The 17,830-nt window shown below is 40.3% G+C and overlaps 1 protein-coding gene across 2 annotated transcripts in view; it reads left to right on the plus strand.

Moving 5' to 3' along the window:
• LOC125024016 (kelch domain-containing protein 8B-like) overlaps positions 1-17,830 on the plus strand; it is a 180,427-nt gene that overhangs the window by 148,045 nt on the left and 14,552 nt on the right. For both annotated transcript variants that reach the window (XM_047611648.1, XM_047611639.1), the window contains one exon: positions 8,754-8,855. In XM_047611648.1, coding sequence (XP_047467604.1) covers positions 8,754-8,855 — 102 coding nt within the window. The remainder of the gene's footprint in view (positions 1-8,753; positions 8,856-17,830) is intronic.

Genomic DNA, 17,830 nt, shown 5'->3' on the forward strand with positions numbered 1-17,830 from the left:
GCTTATCGAATTAAAACAGACAATGTCTTTAAGCGGGCCATTAAAAACCTTTAAACAATGATGTTTAACGTTTCCGAGGATTACTATTTTACGGGTCGACTCTTTGGTGCTATTATCCTTGGTGCTAATTAGAAGACACTCATCCTTGTGCGGCTATAGCATTGTGCTCCCTCTTATACAGACGACTGCAGTCTGACTGGCTTTTGACCAGCTGTGTGAATGCCTCCTTGCCTGCCTGACAGCCTGTTACAGTACATTATTTCAACAACAGCCTGTGTTCACGTGGGTGTTTAACAGCGTTTGGTTTGGATTCAGGCGGCTCGCTGCCGGCCAAATGACGGCTGGCGCCTCAGAAGCAGCCTACGTCTTTTCACATCTGATGGAATCTCATCCTACCTGCAAACGGGCGGGTCAGGGCAGATTCATCATCAGTCCTTGTACGCCAGCAGATGCAGATGTGTTCACCATATGGGAAAAAACGCCGTCCGCACCTTGGTGTAACCCAGCTGAGCGTGCAGGGACAACAAACCTCTCTGACAGTGATCATTTTGCTCATTTTCAAACACCTCGGATACATATACCGAGGCCATTTCTTTTCATTCTGCAAACATTATCACCGATGATTCACATACTGAGGTTTCTGTCTGAGTGGTGAACACTCTAATGGGAACATATTACACTGTAGAGGAGCGAGGAATGTACTTTTCATATTGATATTCTTTATTACACAGGATAAGATGTTACAGTCCCTTTGTGTCAAGATCCCAGGCAAAACACATTTAGAAGCCCAGTCCAACTGACAACTGACTAGCAGACTAGCAGTCAGCTACCAGCTAGCAACCAACAAGAAGACACCAGCTAACTAGCCTCGCAAACGGCAGTAAGCAGTAAGCTTTTTTCAAGTTGGCACCTCCCTTTACCGATGTTTCGTTAAGTTGTGCCCACGTGCAGTTGTGTCACGACTTTGAACCATGAGAGATTAGCTTAGCCTTTTTTACTGCTACTCAACAAAATACACAACTATGTCTGTTAGGTCTGGTGCCTGAGCTACCTCTCTCCTCAGGTACGGGAAAAGGGATACAGGCCCTGGTTCAGGTAGGGGATGATGATTGAGGATACAGGACTAAACCCCAAACACAACATCAAACTACCAAACAGTTTGTCTCACACATGCAGACCAAACCAAAACCAAAAATACGTCATACATATAATTAGATGAGAAAAGAAACAAAGGATATGCCTTTTATATATTACATGCTGTGTAATATATGTTGTTTGTTTACCTTTAAAAGATAGCCTAGCATTTAGCCACTAGCTAACTACTTTAGCTTCTTTATTTCAAGATAGAATCACAAGTAAGCAAAGTTAAGTTAACTGAGTTTATAACTTGATATGCTCATGTCTCTGTTTAGTTGTTATGAGAAGCACGTCAGCTGTTTTCAGTGACAGTAAATACAGATTATCAGAGAGCCAGAGTGCAGATACTGCAGCCCACACAACAACAGCACTAACCACATCTTCTACAGTGCAGTAGATGTAATGTATCACCAGGATTTTTTTTTTAAAGAAATTCTGCATTTCTATTGTCTTACAGTGTCAAGATAAAGTAAAATCTGATCTTAATGCAACCTTAAAAAAGTATCTGCATACTTTTTTAGATGTAGGTTTTAGCTGAATGCAGAACTGATGCGCTTGTTGCTGCCTGGAGCTGTTTGAAGGCTTTTTATAGCAATGTGTAACATGTGATTTGGAGCAGTACAAAGGTCTGTGGAGATATAGAGCGTGGAAAACAGATAGAAGCTGGTGGATTTACAAATAATGAGAGAGAATTGTATTTTAAGGAGCATTTACCGATGCCCACTTTACTGATGCTGCAGGATTTGTCTCCGTTCAAGAGAAATGTCTTTTTAGCTGTGGCATCTGTATTTTGCTGGCTAACCTTTGCAAGCCATTGGATATGTAACCCAGCATATGTAAAGTAGCATCCCCAGGCTAGCAACTTCCTTCCTCGGTTACTAACCTGGGGATGTTTTTATTGTCATCTAAAAATTATGCACATAAATTAGAAGAGTGACGGGCTGACTGGTCCCTGGAGTTTATTTTTTTTGTTTTTTGTGGGATGTGATCACATGCAGTTTAGCCGTTTGAAATCTTCAGTGCAGTTGCGACCTTCTATCAGACTGTAATCCCAAAGATGTGCCCGCTGTCATTACCATCTAATTTCCCTTGAAATTTCTACCTTGCGATGGCATCTGAAAATAAGGGCCAGCCGGGCATAACTGGAGCTGAGGTGGATGCATGGGTGAATAGTGCATACATGTGTACTCATCCGCCCTCATGCACATTCGAACACACGGTTGCAACGACCAAACAATGACTACATGAATATCTCATCTTGTGTGGAATAAGTCGATGTTTCATTCATCCCCAGTTATGGCGGCTCTGAGGAATGTTGAAAATTTCCATATCAAAAGTGAGAGAAAAGACTTTACAAGTTGCACGCTTACAAATGACAGTACAAATATTAACAATTTTTCTCTCTGGCAGAAGAATGTTGTTAGTGGGGGGGGCTTTGGGTCCTGTGCCAGGTCCTAAAATTTCCCAGCAGAACACTGAATTGACACAATATGTGTCAGACATTATTTACTTCTCCAAGCTTTGTGATAATAATTATAATTTGTCATAATCATAATGATCAACGTATTTAGTCATTAACTAAAAACTACTCAGAAAAAGCTCAAGATATTAGGCAAAAATCGAACTGATAGATTAATCAACTAATCAGAGAAAGAAAAGCATCTACAGGTTGACTGACTGATTCAAAAATGAATAATACGCTGGAGCTTCATCAAGGTCTTCGTGTGCATGTGCTTCTATTTGGAGTGGTGTAACTTGATAGGTGCGTGTGTGTGTGTGCGCTCCCCTTATTTTATTTCATATGCCTTTCTAAGTGTTTGTGTGCCTGTCTTGTTGAGCGCGATGATGGGCACAGAGTGGAGCGCCTGGAGGGGTGAAACAGGAGAGGGAAGAGGATTGATTCTGGGCTTTAAATAAACACGCTCTCCTCTCCTCCAGCTGAGTCCACCAGACACATATCTGCCCCGCACGTCACTCAGATCACCTGCTCTCATGCAACGACACAGACAATTTGTGTGTATGCAGCAGGGTATGCAGCATGCCAGCAGTCGGGCCCCTGCGGGAACAAGAGGATTGAAGTAATGTATTGCCTCCTTACTCCTTTTCCCGAAAGTTTATCGTCGGGCTAGAGCAATAGAATTAATAATTTGCGCTGACAAATGGCGACATTCCCTCCCCAAAGTGGCTCATTTGTCCTCTTATAGGTTAAAGCAGCAGTGAGAAACGCTGGCCTCTTTGTATGGGAGAGCAGTTCACTCTGTGCCTGAGTAGCTCTCTGCTTGACAAGCTCTGTGAGAGGTTTTGTGTGAGAATACACATGTGACAGGCATGCACATCCTCCCCTAGCAAAACATTCCTCCGTCACACAGTTTGATTTGATAAAATGTGCAGCTTTTTTTTTGTTTGTTTGTTTTTTTCTGGATTTGAAAAAGGCATTTCCAATTTCCATTCATTTACCTCAACTCCAAGCTTAAATTGATGCATATCCTACAGCACAAATTAGAGATTAGGTCAAGCTTGAAATACATATTTTCTCTGTAAGACATTTACAGATTTTGCACCGACTGAAATGAGACAAGACAAAACCATTTATGTATGGGGAAAATGGCACACACAAGGAAAATGCCAGCGTCTCCCTTGAGCCTTCCAGGAGGAGACGATGAAGCCGTGCTTTGTTTCTCACATCTGCAAACTGAGAATTATTATTAGCGTAGGGATGACAGTTCAAATTAGTTGAGACAAAATGTATTTGTGTAATGCATTTTAAAAATGTGCAGTTGGCCAAAGGGCTGCACAAGCTTAAATAAATAAATAAATAAATCGGGTACCGATGATTAGAAATAACAGCTCAGATAAATAAATGTAAAAATAAATTCTCAAAGTAGCAGCATTTCCAAGTTGCAGTGATTGTGCTGCTGCTGCAAAGACCAGATTAGTTTCCTCAGAGCTGAAGAGGTAGAGTACACAGATCATCTATCATCTCAACATCTCTACTGGAGGCTTAGAGGCAGATAGATGCATTTTTTAATATCTGTTGAGAAAAGCAATATACAATGTGTTAACCTTACTCAGTGTCATTGCATGCTACAGAAGGCTAGAAAACGTAGATTAGACAGGAATTATTTGTTTCCACAGATCCTTCTTAAATTCATACAGACATAACTATTACTATTACTAAAATGAATTCATTTATTTTTCCTTAAGTGATTTCATTTCTTCCATAGCCAGGTATCTATTACAGAAGAAGATAAACCTCACCGGCCTCAAAAAACGGAATCCCACAGGGTTCTGTTCTCTGACCACTTTTGTAAATTTTGGAGGTAGTTTTTAAGATACATGCAGATGTTACGTTTATATTTTTAGATGCACTACAACTACTTTCTAATCTCATACTCCAGCTACAGCAGCTACAGTCCATAAGAACAAGCTTTGAAACTTCAGGTCTAACATCCAATAAGTTAACAATCATTGTACAGCTGAAATGAATGTATAAATACATGTAAATTATGTATTATTTTAACCTAAAATATAGCTAAGATTGAGACTGCTAAACCTGAATAAATTCATCACAACTATTATTATTATTATTTCTTTTTACAGTCATTCATACACCATCGTAAAATCAGCAGATTCAAAATGTGTTAAAAGCAGCGACGAACCCCAACGCTTTCAAGTTTTTCTCTTTAAAGAATTTTAGCAAAGCCAATGGGATCAGCTCAGGCAATTTTACGACAGCCTGCAAGAAGTTCCATGCACAGGGAGCAGCATAGCGAAATGCCTTTTTTCCCATTTCCCTGAACACTCCAGGGACAGTCAGTGTAAGGAAGTCAGACGATAGTAGTGTATGGTTTCCTTAGTTCCTTATCGAGTACTTTCCCAGGTAGGATGGGAGCATCCCAAGGAGAGCTTTATAAATAAAACTCATCCAATGTGTGTATCTACTGTTGAACAAGTCATAACTAGCATAACACAACTGAATCTGTTTGTGGCCAAGTTACACTATTGTCTGGATTATTTCTATATTTTTTCGGTATTCTGAATGTAATGCTACAAACTCTAAACTCCCCAAGGCCTCTTGTGTCAGTAACATGCTTCCATGCTTGTTTAAAGGCTCGACTCCCTTCTCCTCCCCTCCCATATATCTGGCCTTATTATTTTCATGTTATCTGGCGTTGCCATTTTTCCGCGGCTGAATAGCTGATCTGTTGCAGCCAGCGTATCTCTTAGTGAGCTGCTGGTGGCTCTGCCTTCCCCTTCCTCTGACTCAGAGATTACCATATAGCTGCAGTGCAACTCTGCAGTTACTTCCCCACAGCAAGCACTACAGCAGCTCTACAACAAATCTGTGCTATCTCGAAAATATGCCTCTCCTCTCCTCCCCTCTCTCCTCCTACTAACCTTTTACTGATTCACTACTTCTATCTGGTTTCAGAGCATAAGTAGCATCTCTGAAAAATGGTTGATTTCTTCATTTCTTTGGAATTACTTTCTCGTCGTGTTGCGTCTCTCTGTCATTAGTGCTGACAAACAGAAATGAGAAAATGTAATTTTCCACCAATGATGTTTTCTTTTAATTCTCCTGCGCGGCGATGCATAGCGTGTTTCTAACAGCAGCTGCTGTAAACAGAAAGGTTCAGAGAGCGACATCAACCACTTGTCAAATACTTTAATGCTTGTTTTGTGTTTCACCGTCACCTCTCTCTGGCTCAGAGTCTGCACGATGTTAGTTGGCAGTCTGTTTCCTAGGTGCCCGGGGACCTGGCTGCAGTACAAGTGCACTTATAGTCAACAACCTTTGTGTTAGTTGAGGTAACTGCACTCTGCTGACCATTTAGTGTCCTCTAATGTGCCTCGGAGAAAGCATGAAACAAAGCTTATTGTGTTGTCAAACGAGAACGAATTCACTCACCTGTCATCTAGCCAGTGTTCAGTGCCTCCATTCGCTCATCCCAGGCGACGTAGCTATGCTGGGGGTTTAGTTTTAACTCCTTTCAGTTGAATTTAATATTATTTATATACCGTCAACAGCAATATGAATTGTCTTAAGATGTTTTACAGAACCCAGAGCCTGAAACCTCCAGAGGAACACTCAGGTGACATGAAGAGTTCCCTTTAACAGGAATAAACCCTGAACCCTGAACTCATCCTAGGACAGACAGACTAATCAATGTTTGGATGCCTGGGTGATTGTGAGGGGCATGTCTGGCTAGTTACCAACCAATCAGTCAACTGTTTGGTTAATCGAATGATTTTGGAGATTAATCAGTGATAAAACTAAACATAAGATAGATTAAGCTAGCTAACCACAACCTTAAAATGTGGTTGATGCATTAATTGTTATGTAACAGTGCATCTAAAAACCCTTTGCACCCTTCAGAATTGTCTATATTGTACAAAAATGCCCCATCAAACAAATGAAGCAGAAATATCGTACTTGTACATTAATTAACTCAAGAGAAATCATTATTTGTACATTTAATAGTTGAATAAATAAGTGAAGCCTCGTTTTCAGTATCTGCTGTGATCCTCTTTGTGCAACAATAACAGCAACTAAAGGTTTCCGGTAACTGCTGATCTGCCACCTCCAAACAGAGAAATCTGTCCATTCCTACCAGCAACAGTAGCTACTACTGATCAGTTCAGTTTACGCTGACAGTGACGGCAAGTCAGAATCAGTGTTAAGGGGGTTTGGAAATGACATTTACTGTATATTCGATGCCCAAGTTACTATACACAAGTGGAGCAAACGCAGGTTATTTGTTGGTTACCGTGTCCGAGAAAGGTTGAGGCCAACTCCACTTTCTTGCCGTCATCTTGCCCGACATGTAGCAACCACTGACTAACCCATCGTGACCACTGGATTCTCCTTGAAAATGAAGCCCAAAGTGGGCGGAGCCTGTGGTCGCCCACCCACACTCGGATACTGCAAATATGGCCATGTAGTTCATGTTGGGGCGATTAATTAAGCAGAATTTTAAACCTTATTAAAAGTATAAACAAAATGACATGCAGGTGTCATGAATAGTGAAATAAACATGTTTAATAATTCTGTAAAGTTGTAAATGTCGACTGTCGCTACATGTTTCTAGCTTCTATTGAAAATGCATTGTAGACTGTTGCACAACATATGAAAATACCACCTGATTTTTAACATCTGATCATTTGCATTCATTTAGACATTCAGTACGGTATTTAGTTAATATTAATTGCTCTTCAGTGTATTTCATTGCATTTGCATGAATTTGCAGCTCATCTCACTCGCCGAGGCTCTCAGCAGAGGAGACGTGGAGCAGGGAGGACGCGGCTGTCGCAAAAATATTGAAATTTAATTTCTTGCATTTCAAGCCAGAGGCAGATAAGGGCAGGCTGTGGGCAAGCTCCCGAGACAGGTCTTGTTGTGCTATCAAATCGTTGTATAATGGATTATTTTATTTCTCAGTTTTACCCTCTCCATGATTCTCTCCGTCTGTCCAGCAGATGCCTCGTCTTCTACTATTCTCCTGTTTTGCTCCTTTTGGGAGTCCTGACAACAAAATAACATGGACTGTTTACTGTGTTAACAGAGGACATTGTCACTCTTGGAAGGCACTTTTACTCTTTCTCATAGGTGCTCATTCTAAAACTATGTTGCATCACATTCAACAGTTACAAGCGAACGTCACCATGTTGAGTAATGAAACTATTTTTAGTCTTGGATTAAATGGATCGATCGGCAACGTTTATTTATTGGCTACTTAGGTTTTGATTTATGGTGATTAGCATTAGCATCAGGAGCTAGCTGTGGACTCCCCCAGTAACTTCCTGTTTCCTGTCTGGTTACCATGGAAAACTTTACTGGCATTAACCGACTTGTCCTCACATCAGCTGCATCAACCAGACGTTAGCAAACTTAACAACAGCACATGTTACAATTTAACACATCTAAAGACTATATATGTAACGTATGAAAAGTCCCATTTGCAAAAATTAAGCCACGACTAAAACAATTGGACAATTCATGGCAAGTTGTCAGAAGAATGTACACAGGTGTATTGATTGTAACTCATGGTATTTTTGGAGAACCTCATTGTCATTGTTTGTATGTTTTCCTCATATCTGTGATATTTAACAGAATTTGTATGTTGTATATGTCTCTGGACAGCTTCTAAAATAAAAAAACACATATTTGCAAGTCAAATGTGGGTATGTCAATGTCCTATACACAAATCTTGGAGGACGTGACTAGTGTGGATGATGCATTGACCTTGGTCCTACTCTGGAACACAGCCGCACCTTGTCGAGCAACATCAGTGCTCCCCCCTCAGTGATTCTCCCTGCAGCCACACTCTAAAGAACGGGGCTTTGTCATGACAGCCTCAAACCTATGCTTTTGTAATAAAATCTTCATGTATTAGCCCTAACCCATGTCCTTTTTCAGGTTCAGTGGTGATTCTAAATTGGCCGTCGTGTGAGTGTGAATGGTTGTCTATCTGGAGATCTGTCCAGGGTGTACCCTGTCTCTCCCCCCGTGACCCTCCAGAGTGTTACAGAAAATGAATTAAAGAATGAATTTTCATTTGTGGTTGACTGTTTTAACAGACGTCTGACAGTATCTGATGTCCCCTTGCCTCTGGCAGGTATTTGGATCAAACCCAGCCGAACATCCAGGATGAGGGAGAAGAGGGCTGACTTCGTGGCAGGATGCCTGGGAGGTAGAGTCATCGTGGCTGGTGGTCTAGGTCAGCATCTTTATTCTTTTTCTCCTCTTTTACACCGTGCTTTTCTTTTCTGTGCAAAACAGAACAAATTACCCCATACTGAAGGATTCCCAGCGTGCATGTCCTAATACGCCTATGTGCTACCACACAGGCGTCATCGTGAGTCCTGGCTGGAAACTGAAGCGTTTAGAAATCCCAACTTCAAATAGACATTTTATTAACATGATGCATTGTAGTTCACAAAGTGTGGTTCACTCGTTGTAATGGCAGCTTGGAGAATAAAAAAGGAGCCGAGCTGTGACGGATGGTTTTGAAACTAAGCGCAATGCGTGAACTATTTGTGGAAACAATGCTTTAATTGAAAACCGCTTTAATTAACCCTTACATACTGTTCATATTTAACGCCTTCACAGAATGCTCGATTATGTCTATACCAAATTTAAAACTATGGATCTATTTAAAAACGTCAAAATAGCTGCTGTCTCATTAATAAATGCTAAAGCTTTCCAACATTCATTCATTCTTGGAGAAAACATCTACTCTCACACTTTATCACATCCCGTTTTACAAAAAAGCCGTAATGGTTTGAATATATTTGATTGATTTTTTAATCACTGCAGCCATTAAAACCTTGTTTTTACTTCATCAATATTAACTTAACATTTACCCCCTAGAACACAAAACATTACACAATAAAGTCATCTTCATCAGAGCGGCTGCATCGATCAGTTGTCTCCCACATTGTCTTCCTTCTTCTCCAAATCACTATCAGCCTCCTTTTCTCAGAAGAACAGATCACGTCCCATGACATCAGTCACCGATTAACATTGTAATAATTGTTCTACTTGGTCTATATATCAGTGGTTTTGCCACATGTCAAATATAGGAAGTATATACTGTTTACTGACTCAAACTCTAGTCCAATAAAATGTAATTTAATTACATTCTATTAGTTTGAATTCACACTGTTAACTTCTGTATCTGGATATAGTTTTCATATGGCAACAAATATATTTTAGCATTTTGCCAAAAACGTACCACATAATTGGTTTAAATGATAGGATTTAAAAGTTAACTAACCCCAGATAACCCCTCTTAAATATTGAAAAATGTTTAACCTCCTGAGACCCGACGTCCTCATATGGGGACATTAGGTTTTAGGTTTGTTGCAGCTTATTCTGCTTCATTTAGACCTGTTGTCCTCATAAGGAGACACGTTTGTCTTCCGTGTACTGGTAGAGAAGGTCGATACACTTGTTTATTTAAGCTTATTAACTTTTCTAGTTTGATATGACATGCAAACTTCATAAAAAAAAATCATAAGTACTCATTTGACGATTTCATCGTTTCCAATTCTGCTTTTGGTGTCACATTGGGGACTTACTGTCCACAACAGTAATATACAGTGAAGTAATCCACATGTCCACATAATTTATTTCAAAAACTACTTCCAGTTCAAAGATGATGCTTATTTTTTTATATTTTTTAGGTCCTACTAATCCCAAATACCCAAAAAAATCTTAGCCTTAGTTTAAAGAAATAAAGATGCATTCCAACCAAATGCTTGGGTCAAAGGACGTTAAATTTCCCTGTTTCACATGTCTGTGGAAGAGCGGGTGCAAACAGGATTTCCTGGATATGTGCTTCAATGTAAAATCCCCCCTTTCATATTAAAACCATAGAAACATGGATTTTATATGATGCTGCTTTTTCTTAAGTCATTTTAGACCAGGAGTGCTGCCGTGTGACATCACCTTGCACTGGACGGATTAAGGTTTGAGTATTTGTGACTAGATCTTGTGCAAAACATAACTTAGAAGACAAAAACATCAATATTCCGAAGACAATAATGTAATTGCAATCCTGTTTTTTAAATGTGTAGAATGAATGTGTCCCCTCCTCCATCTTCTGATAGATGCTCAAACGTGCATATTGCTGCGTATGTGGATCCATAACTACTACAATTATTTCCTAATATTACCATCAGTCACCATTTTATAATAAAAGGCATCACCACCTACAGGGGAGTTGTCAGGGCGCATTCACTGCTGACAGGAACCAAAACACCACAAATTTTATTTATCACCACACACACACACACATGTGCTGACACACACAAGCAAATTAATTTTCCATTAACTTTCCATTTTCCCCTTGACTGACCTGCATTTGTTAAAGGAAATCTAGTGTGAAGTGAAATTGAGCAATGCAACAAATTAATCAGAGGTGAGCGCTCCCACCCTGCCCCCCCTCCCTCAGACGACATGCTTGTTAAGCTTCTACTGATTCTCTTTTCTGTGGTCTAACATATATACGGTGCCACTTGAAGGTTTTTGCTGCATCTGCTTGTCATCCCTGATGGACAGATACATTTTGAATTCTACCAGTGAAGTTTAACACAAGTCGTTCTGCAAAAAAAGAATGAAAAATGGTTGAACAAAGTAGAGAAAAATTAATGCTTAGGAAGTCAAAGTTCTGACCTAAGCATCAGTTCATGTGAGGAAACCCACCCAAACATCTCAGAACTGAAGTATCTCTGTTCTGAGGAATGGACTAAAATCCCTCCAAGCTGCTGTAGACACTGATCAGACAGTAGACGTCCACCTGCAGAAGTTCTCTGATGACTCTGCAGTGGTCGGGTGTATCAGACACTGATCCTTGACTTTGTGGAGTGGTCACAGGCAAACCACCTGCCCCTGAACGTGGACAAGACCGAGGAGCTGGTCACTGACTTATGAAGTGGAGCCCATCGTCACCATCCAGGGCCTGGAGGAGGTGGAAGTAGTGGACGGCTACTAGTACCTGGGAGTCCACATGAATGTCCACCGTATGAACTGGAGGGACAACGGTGATGCTGTGGACTAGAAGAACCTGAGTAGACTCTACTTTCTGAGGGAGCTCAGGTCTTTCGATGTGTGCAGTGAGTTACTAGAGTCTTTCTGCCAGTCTGTTGAAGTGAGTGTCCTGTATTTTGCTGTGGTTTGTTGGGGGAGTAGCACCGGCAAAAAAAAAAAAAAAAAGACATCAGCAGGATCAACAAATTGATCCAAAATGTTGGACATGTGTTTGGTAGGGAGCTGGAGATGTTTGTCTCAGTGAGGGACGGGAGGACACTGGATAATCTGCTCTCCATCATGGACAATCCATCCCATCCACTACAACAAACACCAGAGGGACAGAGGAGCTCATTCTCCAGAACTTCTCTCAATCCTCACTCTGTCCATCTGTACAACAGCTCATCTTTTTGTGTCAACTAAGCTACTGTGACCAATTAATTCCCCTTGTCCATCATTGATGTCTGTCTAAGTCTAATTGCTGCACGAGGTCACAGCAGATACAGAAAACAAACGTTCACATACTCCTGCACCTCAGAGAATAAATGAATGTATATGTAAGCATAATACTTGCATAATTTTTCATTAATTTTATTTAAATTAGGTTATCTTTGTCCGCTTCCAGGAGAAAATCTGTTCATGTTTTGAGTCATTATTATGCAGAAATGTAAAAAATGTAAGTATATACAACCCTAAACTTATTGACACATTTAAAATATGTGTGCACACACAAACAATAATGCCCAAGAGCTGCACAAAGAGCTGAAATATTTAAGACAACATTCAACATTGCAGTGCTAACACAGGGCCACGCAAACCTGTTTTACTACTTGTGCATTAATTCTTCTTTCAAACGGTAGAAAAAATTTGTGAACACGTGATCACCGTGATACTGTCAGAATGTAGAAAAATACCATTATATACATTTTTGGCCACACACTCAGCCCTGGTTTTAACAGCTACCAATCTAAGACTGATTCCTGTTAGCAGCATGTGTTCTGTTCTGTCCGGACCTCAGAGTGACAGTCAATAATGTGTGTGCACAAAACGGAGGAAACGCCAATCTTGTCCTGCTGAGAGCGACCGTTAGAAAATGCAGCAGGCGACACGGAGAGAAAGGGGAAAAAAAGACTGAATGTGATACAAAAAAAAAAAAAAATGGAAGTGTGGGGTTGATTTGTGTGTGTGTGTGCGTGTGTGGGTGGTTGTGTGTGTGTGTTTGCCGACAGGAAAACGACAGAGCGAGGAAGGCTGCGAGGGACAAGCGGTTGATATGTTACGTTACATTTTTCTCTGTGTGAGTGTCAGCTGTGAGTGCGGCTCGCCATCCAATCCATGGAGGTATTTTGGGCTCGTGAGTCATAACTGGTGTGTGTCACAGGACTCCCATTGTGCCTGTTGACTTGGGAAATGACAGAGGAAACCACGTCCAAAGCTGCACTCACACTGTACACTTGTAACCGTATATGCATGCGCGTGTGTGAGCGGTACGGGCGAGGATACTCTTTTTTGTTTTTGTTTAACATATGTATTAATGTAAAAAATACAAAAAATTAAAACATAATAAGATTTATCCCACATATGGGGAATTTCCTTGTCATAGTAGCAAGGAATTAGAGAAGAATATAAACAAAAGCAATATCAAATTTGAAAAAATATACAAAAAATAACAGAATATATATAGGTAAATTGAAATATAAGGATATCCTGCAAACTGTGGAATAGTTATATTACCAAATTGGTAATGTAACATTATTGCAAAGATGGTAAAATGTAGACAGTGCCAAAAAAAAATGGATTACTGTTCAAGAATCTCTGAAAAAAAAAAAATATTAATCTGTAATGTGGAAGGTTTATTAAGAAACAAAACTAGACTGAAACAAGAGCTACAGAACTTGTAGGGTTTCTTCAGGACATTTCATTCCAGATGACTTCTTCAGTTCTAAAACACTGGTTTAAATAGCTTAGCTGGTCCATGGTTGTTGAAGATGACACAGCTTCCGTTTGCTGTGTCGGACTGGGCAGTGGATGTGACTATGAAGCCCAATTCTGGGAGCCACACATGCTCCCACAGTGGGGACATATGAGGCCGTGATGGTGCTGTGTCGCCTTCGTTGGCGCCGGTCTCCTCCAGGTGCAGGACCCCATCGTGGCACAGAGAACCCCAGCGCAGCCTGTTTACTGCAGCTGATTCCAGGTCGATGGGGGCGATGTTACACCGTCCCTTTCAGCCAGTCAGTCCGTAAAGACGATATCCTGGCATCCAGATCATGTGTCCAACCCACCGTAGCTGCCTTTGGTGTTCATACCGAGCACCAGTATTTTTTCTGTTATGATATGAATTTTTAATATATCGGCATACTGCTGTATTTGGTGCGACTGTGTCACTGTGAGATGTGGTGAAGATGGAAAGGTCCAAAAAATGATGTGGCAAAATGAGAAGACTAAAAAAGGTGCCATGTCGGTTCCCTTATCCTCTCTAGAATATTTTTCTCACTTTTACACATTTTCCAGAGTAAAGCACTTCCACACAGCAGACATGTTACTTTTGGTTCCTCTTCTTATAATACTTCGATTTTTGGCAGTTTTAAAGCTAGATAACCACCACTACAACAGAAGAAGAACTCGTCTTGTTTTTTTGGGGGTTTTTTTGGCAGGTTTGACGCTGGGCAACGAAGAGGATAGGATGTTTTAACATTAGGGACGTGGTTTTGGTTTAAACAAATAACTACAAAATATTTGGATCTTTGTATTGTTTTAAAAATACCAGTTTATTATTTATAATTTATAAACCAGTTGTGGCATTCTTAGTCAGAATCTCAAGGTGAATTCGGGAGTGAATCAGATTTCCGGTTTTAGGACTTAAAACTTAATTTCTATTTGTGTCCAGTTAGTTACTGGTGCTTGAAAGAAAAAAAAAAGAGTTCCTTGTTATGTCCAACTCCTGTCCATTGTAGGTGCGTAAGCCAGGGCAGAAATGGTCATTGTTCGGATGCTGAATGTGGCCTTTGCTGCGGTGTGTTCCTTTGTTCTCCTTTTCTGAGTTAACAGCTTGACACTCGCTTGATTTATTGCTGCTGCTTCTTGTAGAGTTAAAAAGCAGACTTAATGTTGGAGCTGCAGTGGCTTGGATGTGTAGTCGAGGTGATGTTGGCGTATAGTTAAATGAAGTGGATGGAGGAGAATAAGGTGTAATGGGATCTTTAGAGCTCTGTGGTCCCTTCACCATGTTTTCTCTTTGCTTTTTTTGCCTCCTGGTGTTTAATCAGAGACAACTCCTGACAACTTGATATCTGCATGTTAATTAGGATTCCATGCATTCATTACACGGGACTGACTTGTGATGCAATTATGTGCTCATGTCATTTCATTATCAGCTTATTTGCACTTGTGTACACACAAAGTCAAGTACAGCACTCACAAATAATCCATCACACACACACACACTTCATGAAGCTGCTCACGTATTGTTTATGCACATGCTTCCTGAACTTCATCAGTTCATATTTACCTTTCTGCCTCTGTTGCTGTCAACCTTTGTAACTTTGATTAAGCCTTTTATTTTGGATTATATCATAAAGAAGCCTAAACTGTAAGCATAAAAACACAAAGACAGACACAGTTTACCGCATCCTGACACAACGCCTGTATATTCTGAGTAGTTCTGAGTTTAGAGGGTATCCATGTGATGTCACAGTTAGCTAAAGTCGCCCTGGTTACTCATCATAAATGCCTCATATTCTGTGTTGTGGTGTAACCTGAGTTTGTGCTTCACAAGGTTTGTTGGGTTGCCACAACTCAATAGTTTAGTTTCTTTCCACTGTGTTCCTACATTACCTTTATAAAATGCATTTTTCATAATTACATTCAAAAATATGCATTGCAAAAGTCATCATTTACATCTACAAAAGAAGACATATAAAAGCGTCGATATTGGTATCGGAATATTAGCCTTGGTATTGGGTTGAAAAATAGTGGTGTCGCACATCCCTAGAAGCAGCTTATCTTCCTGGAGTTGCAGATGATCTGGGGCTAGAGGTCAGACTATGATTGTAGGCAGCTGTGAGGGCACTGCGTGTTGGTGTGGTGAAGATCCAGATTTACTCTTTACAGTACAGGCAAATCTATCTTTAAATTGCTCCTAGAGAGCGTTGGTAGCAGGTATATGATATCTCTCATCATGATGTGGAGGATGATGAGGCCATAGTTGAGGAGCACCATGTCCACTGAGAAATTACCCCTTGGAAACTAAAGGCGAGAAGGTCTGGAATAAGAGCTGTGTGCTGCCCGCTAAAATATGGTAAGTGCTGAAAAGAGGCTGTGTAATGACACTATTTACAGCTGTCGTTTGACCCAAAGTACTGTGCTATTTTCCGAGATGCTGTGTGAAAACAGAAGCTACAGGAGGTCAGAGGCTGGTATACAGTAAAAGACGGGAGACAAACACTTCAAGAGGGCTAACGCCGGAAAAAAAAAAAGGTGGAAGCAGAAGAAGATGACGTCGAGACTTGAGCTGCAAATACAAAAGATATGAACTGAAATGAAACATGAGTCAGACCTTATGAATAGCATTAAATATTGTCTAAGTAAGCTTGTAAGAAAAATAGTCAAATGGAGGATGTGAGTTTAAAGCCATTAAATTATAAAACATGGTGCAGGTCCAGGTTTGTTAAGTTTGTTGTATGTTAAGTGATCAAACTATAGATCTGGGAAACACTGATGAGATGAGGAGCTTGGAGAAGCAAACCTGTTAAAGAACATTAGCCTCCAAGTAGAGTTGAGCCGGATACTCGACTAAAACAAGTATCTGGTACTGATCGAGCACTTTCACCGAGTACGAGTATTATACGAGTCAATATCTGTGCTCGGATTGAATGAAAATCCTCATTGGTTATCTGACTGTGTCTGCGTTCTGTGATAGGCACCGTGCCGCGCCCCTCCCCCTACATACATAGGTGTTGCTGTGTCCCGCTCTGCTCACTCTGACACACAACAGTTCTGTGACTCTCAGGTTCGCGGTCTTTTCCATTAATGTTCAGAGTTTCTTCAGCTTCAGGTTTGTTTTTATTCCGGTTTGTGCTTACTTCTCAACCAGTGGAGTTCTGGTAAACGTGAGTTCTTTCGGACGTGGTGCAGATTAATGCGACTTGCTTTGCCTCTCTGCCTGTCTGAGATTTTTTTCTTTTTCTTTTTTAACATTGTTGCAAAATTTGTTCTGTAAATACTTCGTTTGCTATCGTGATCAGGTTCAGGTCCCGTCCACTTCGAGTACAGATACAGATACAGATAATTCGTATGGTTAACAGATACAGATAACGCTGTACTCGCTCATCCCTACCTCAAGGGACCGACTTTCCAGACAAAAGCTTTTTTTTTTTTGTGGATGAAAGTTGTCCATAAACATTTCTTCTGCAGATATTTTAAAACTGTGGTCAGTCAGAATTGACTTGATTCAGCCTCAAGTGGCCATCAGAGGAACTACAGTTTTTGGCACTTTAGAATTAGCTTTCACTTTCGAAAAATATCTCTGTTTCTAAAACTAAATAGGACAAAGCCCCTTTCAGTTTCCCTCATGCACCATCACGTAGTTAATGTCTGTGCTTCACCATATGATGAAGAACAACATTTTCAGTCAAACTGTGGCTTTCATTTAGTGCCAAGTAGGGCTGGGTGTATCGATCCAAATATCGATACCATTGTCAGCATCCGTATCGGATTGATAATTATAATAAAGTACTCCTCACTGATAGCGATTATTGCAATGTCTTGGTACTTTGTTTACATTGTTATATTTATATTTTTGTTTCATTGTTTACACAACACATACTTTTATACAGACATTACATATTCACTATTCATTACACACATATGGCTGTCATATACACTTTGGCCATTCGCATCCAGAAACATCAAGCAAATAATAGGAGAGCTCAAAGTATTCTAGTTCATCTCAGAATCAAACCACATTTCACTTTAAGGTCACTTCTCTGCACAACAATAAAAACTACTTTTCTTTCTCTTTTTATCCAAAACTACAAAAAAAGGAAAGTCTCAAAAGAGCTTCGACTTAGTTAATTATCCTGAAATAGCATCTATGTTATAATTTATCTCAAGGAAATAAGAGGGAAGCAATTTTCAGAAGAGGCAAAGGACAAAAGAGCA

Source organism: Mugil cephalus, chromosome 1, assembly GCF_022458985.1.
Source record: "Mugil cephalus isolate CIBA_MC_2020 chromosome 1, CIBA_Mcephalus_1.1, whole genome shotgun sequence".
In the NCBI taxonomy this organism is placed as follows: Eukaryota; Metazoa; Chordata; class Actinopteri; order Mugiliformes; family Mugilidae; genus Mugil; species Mugil cephalus.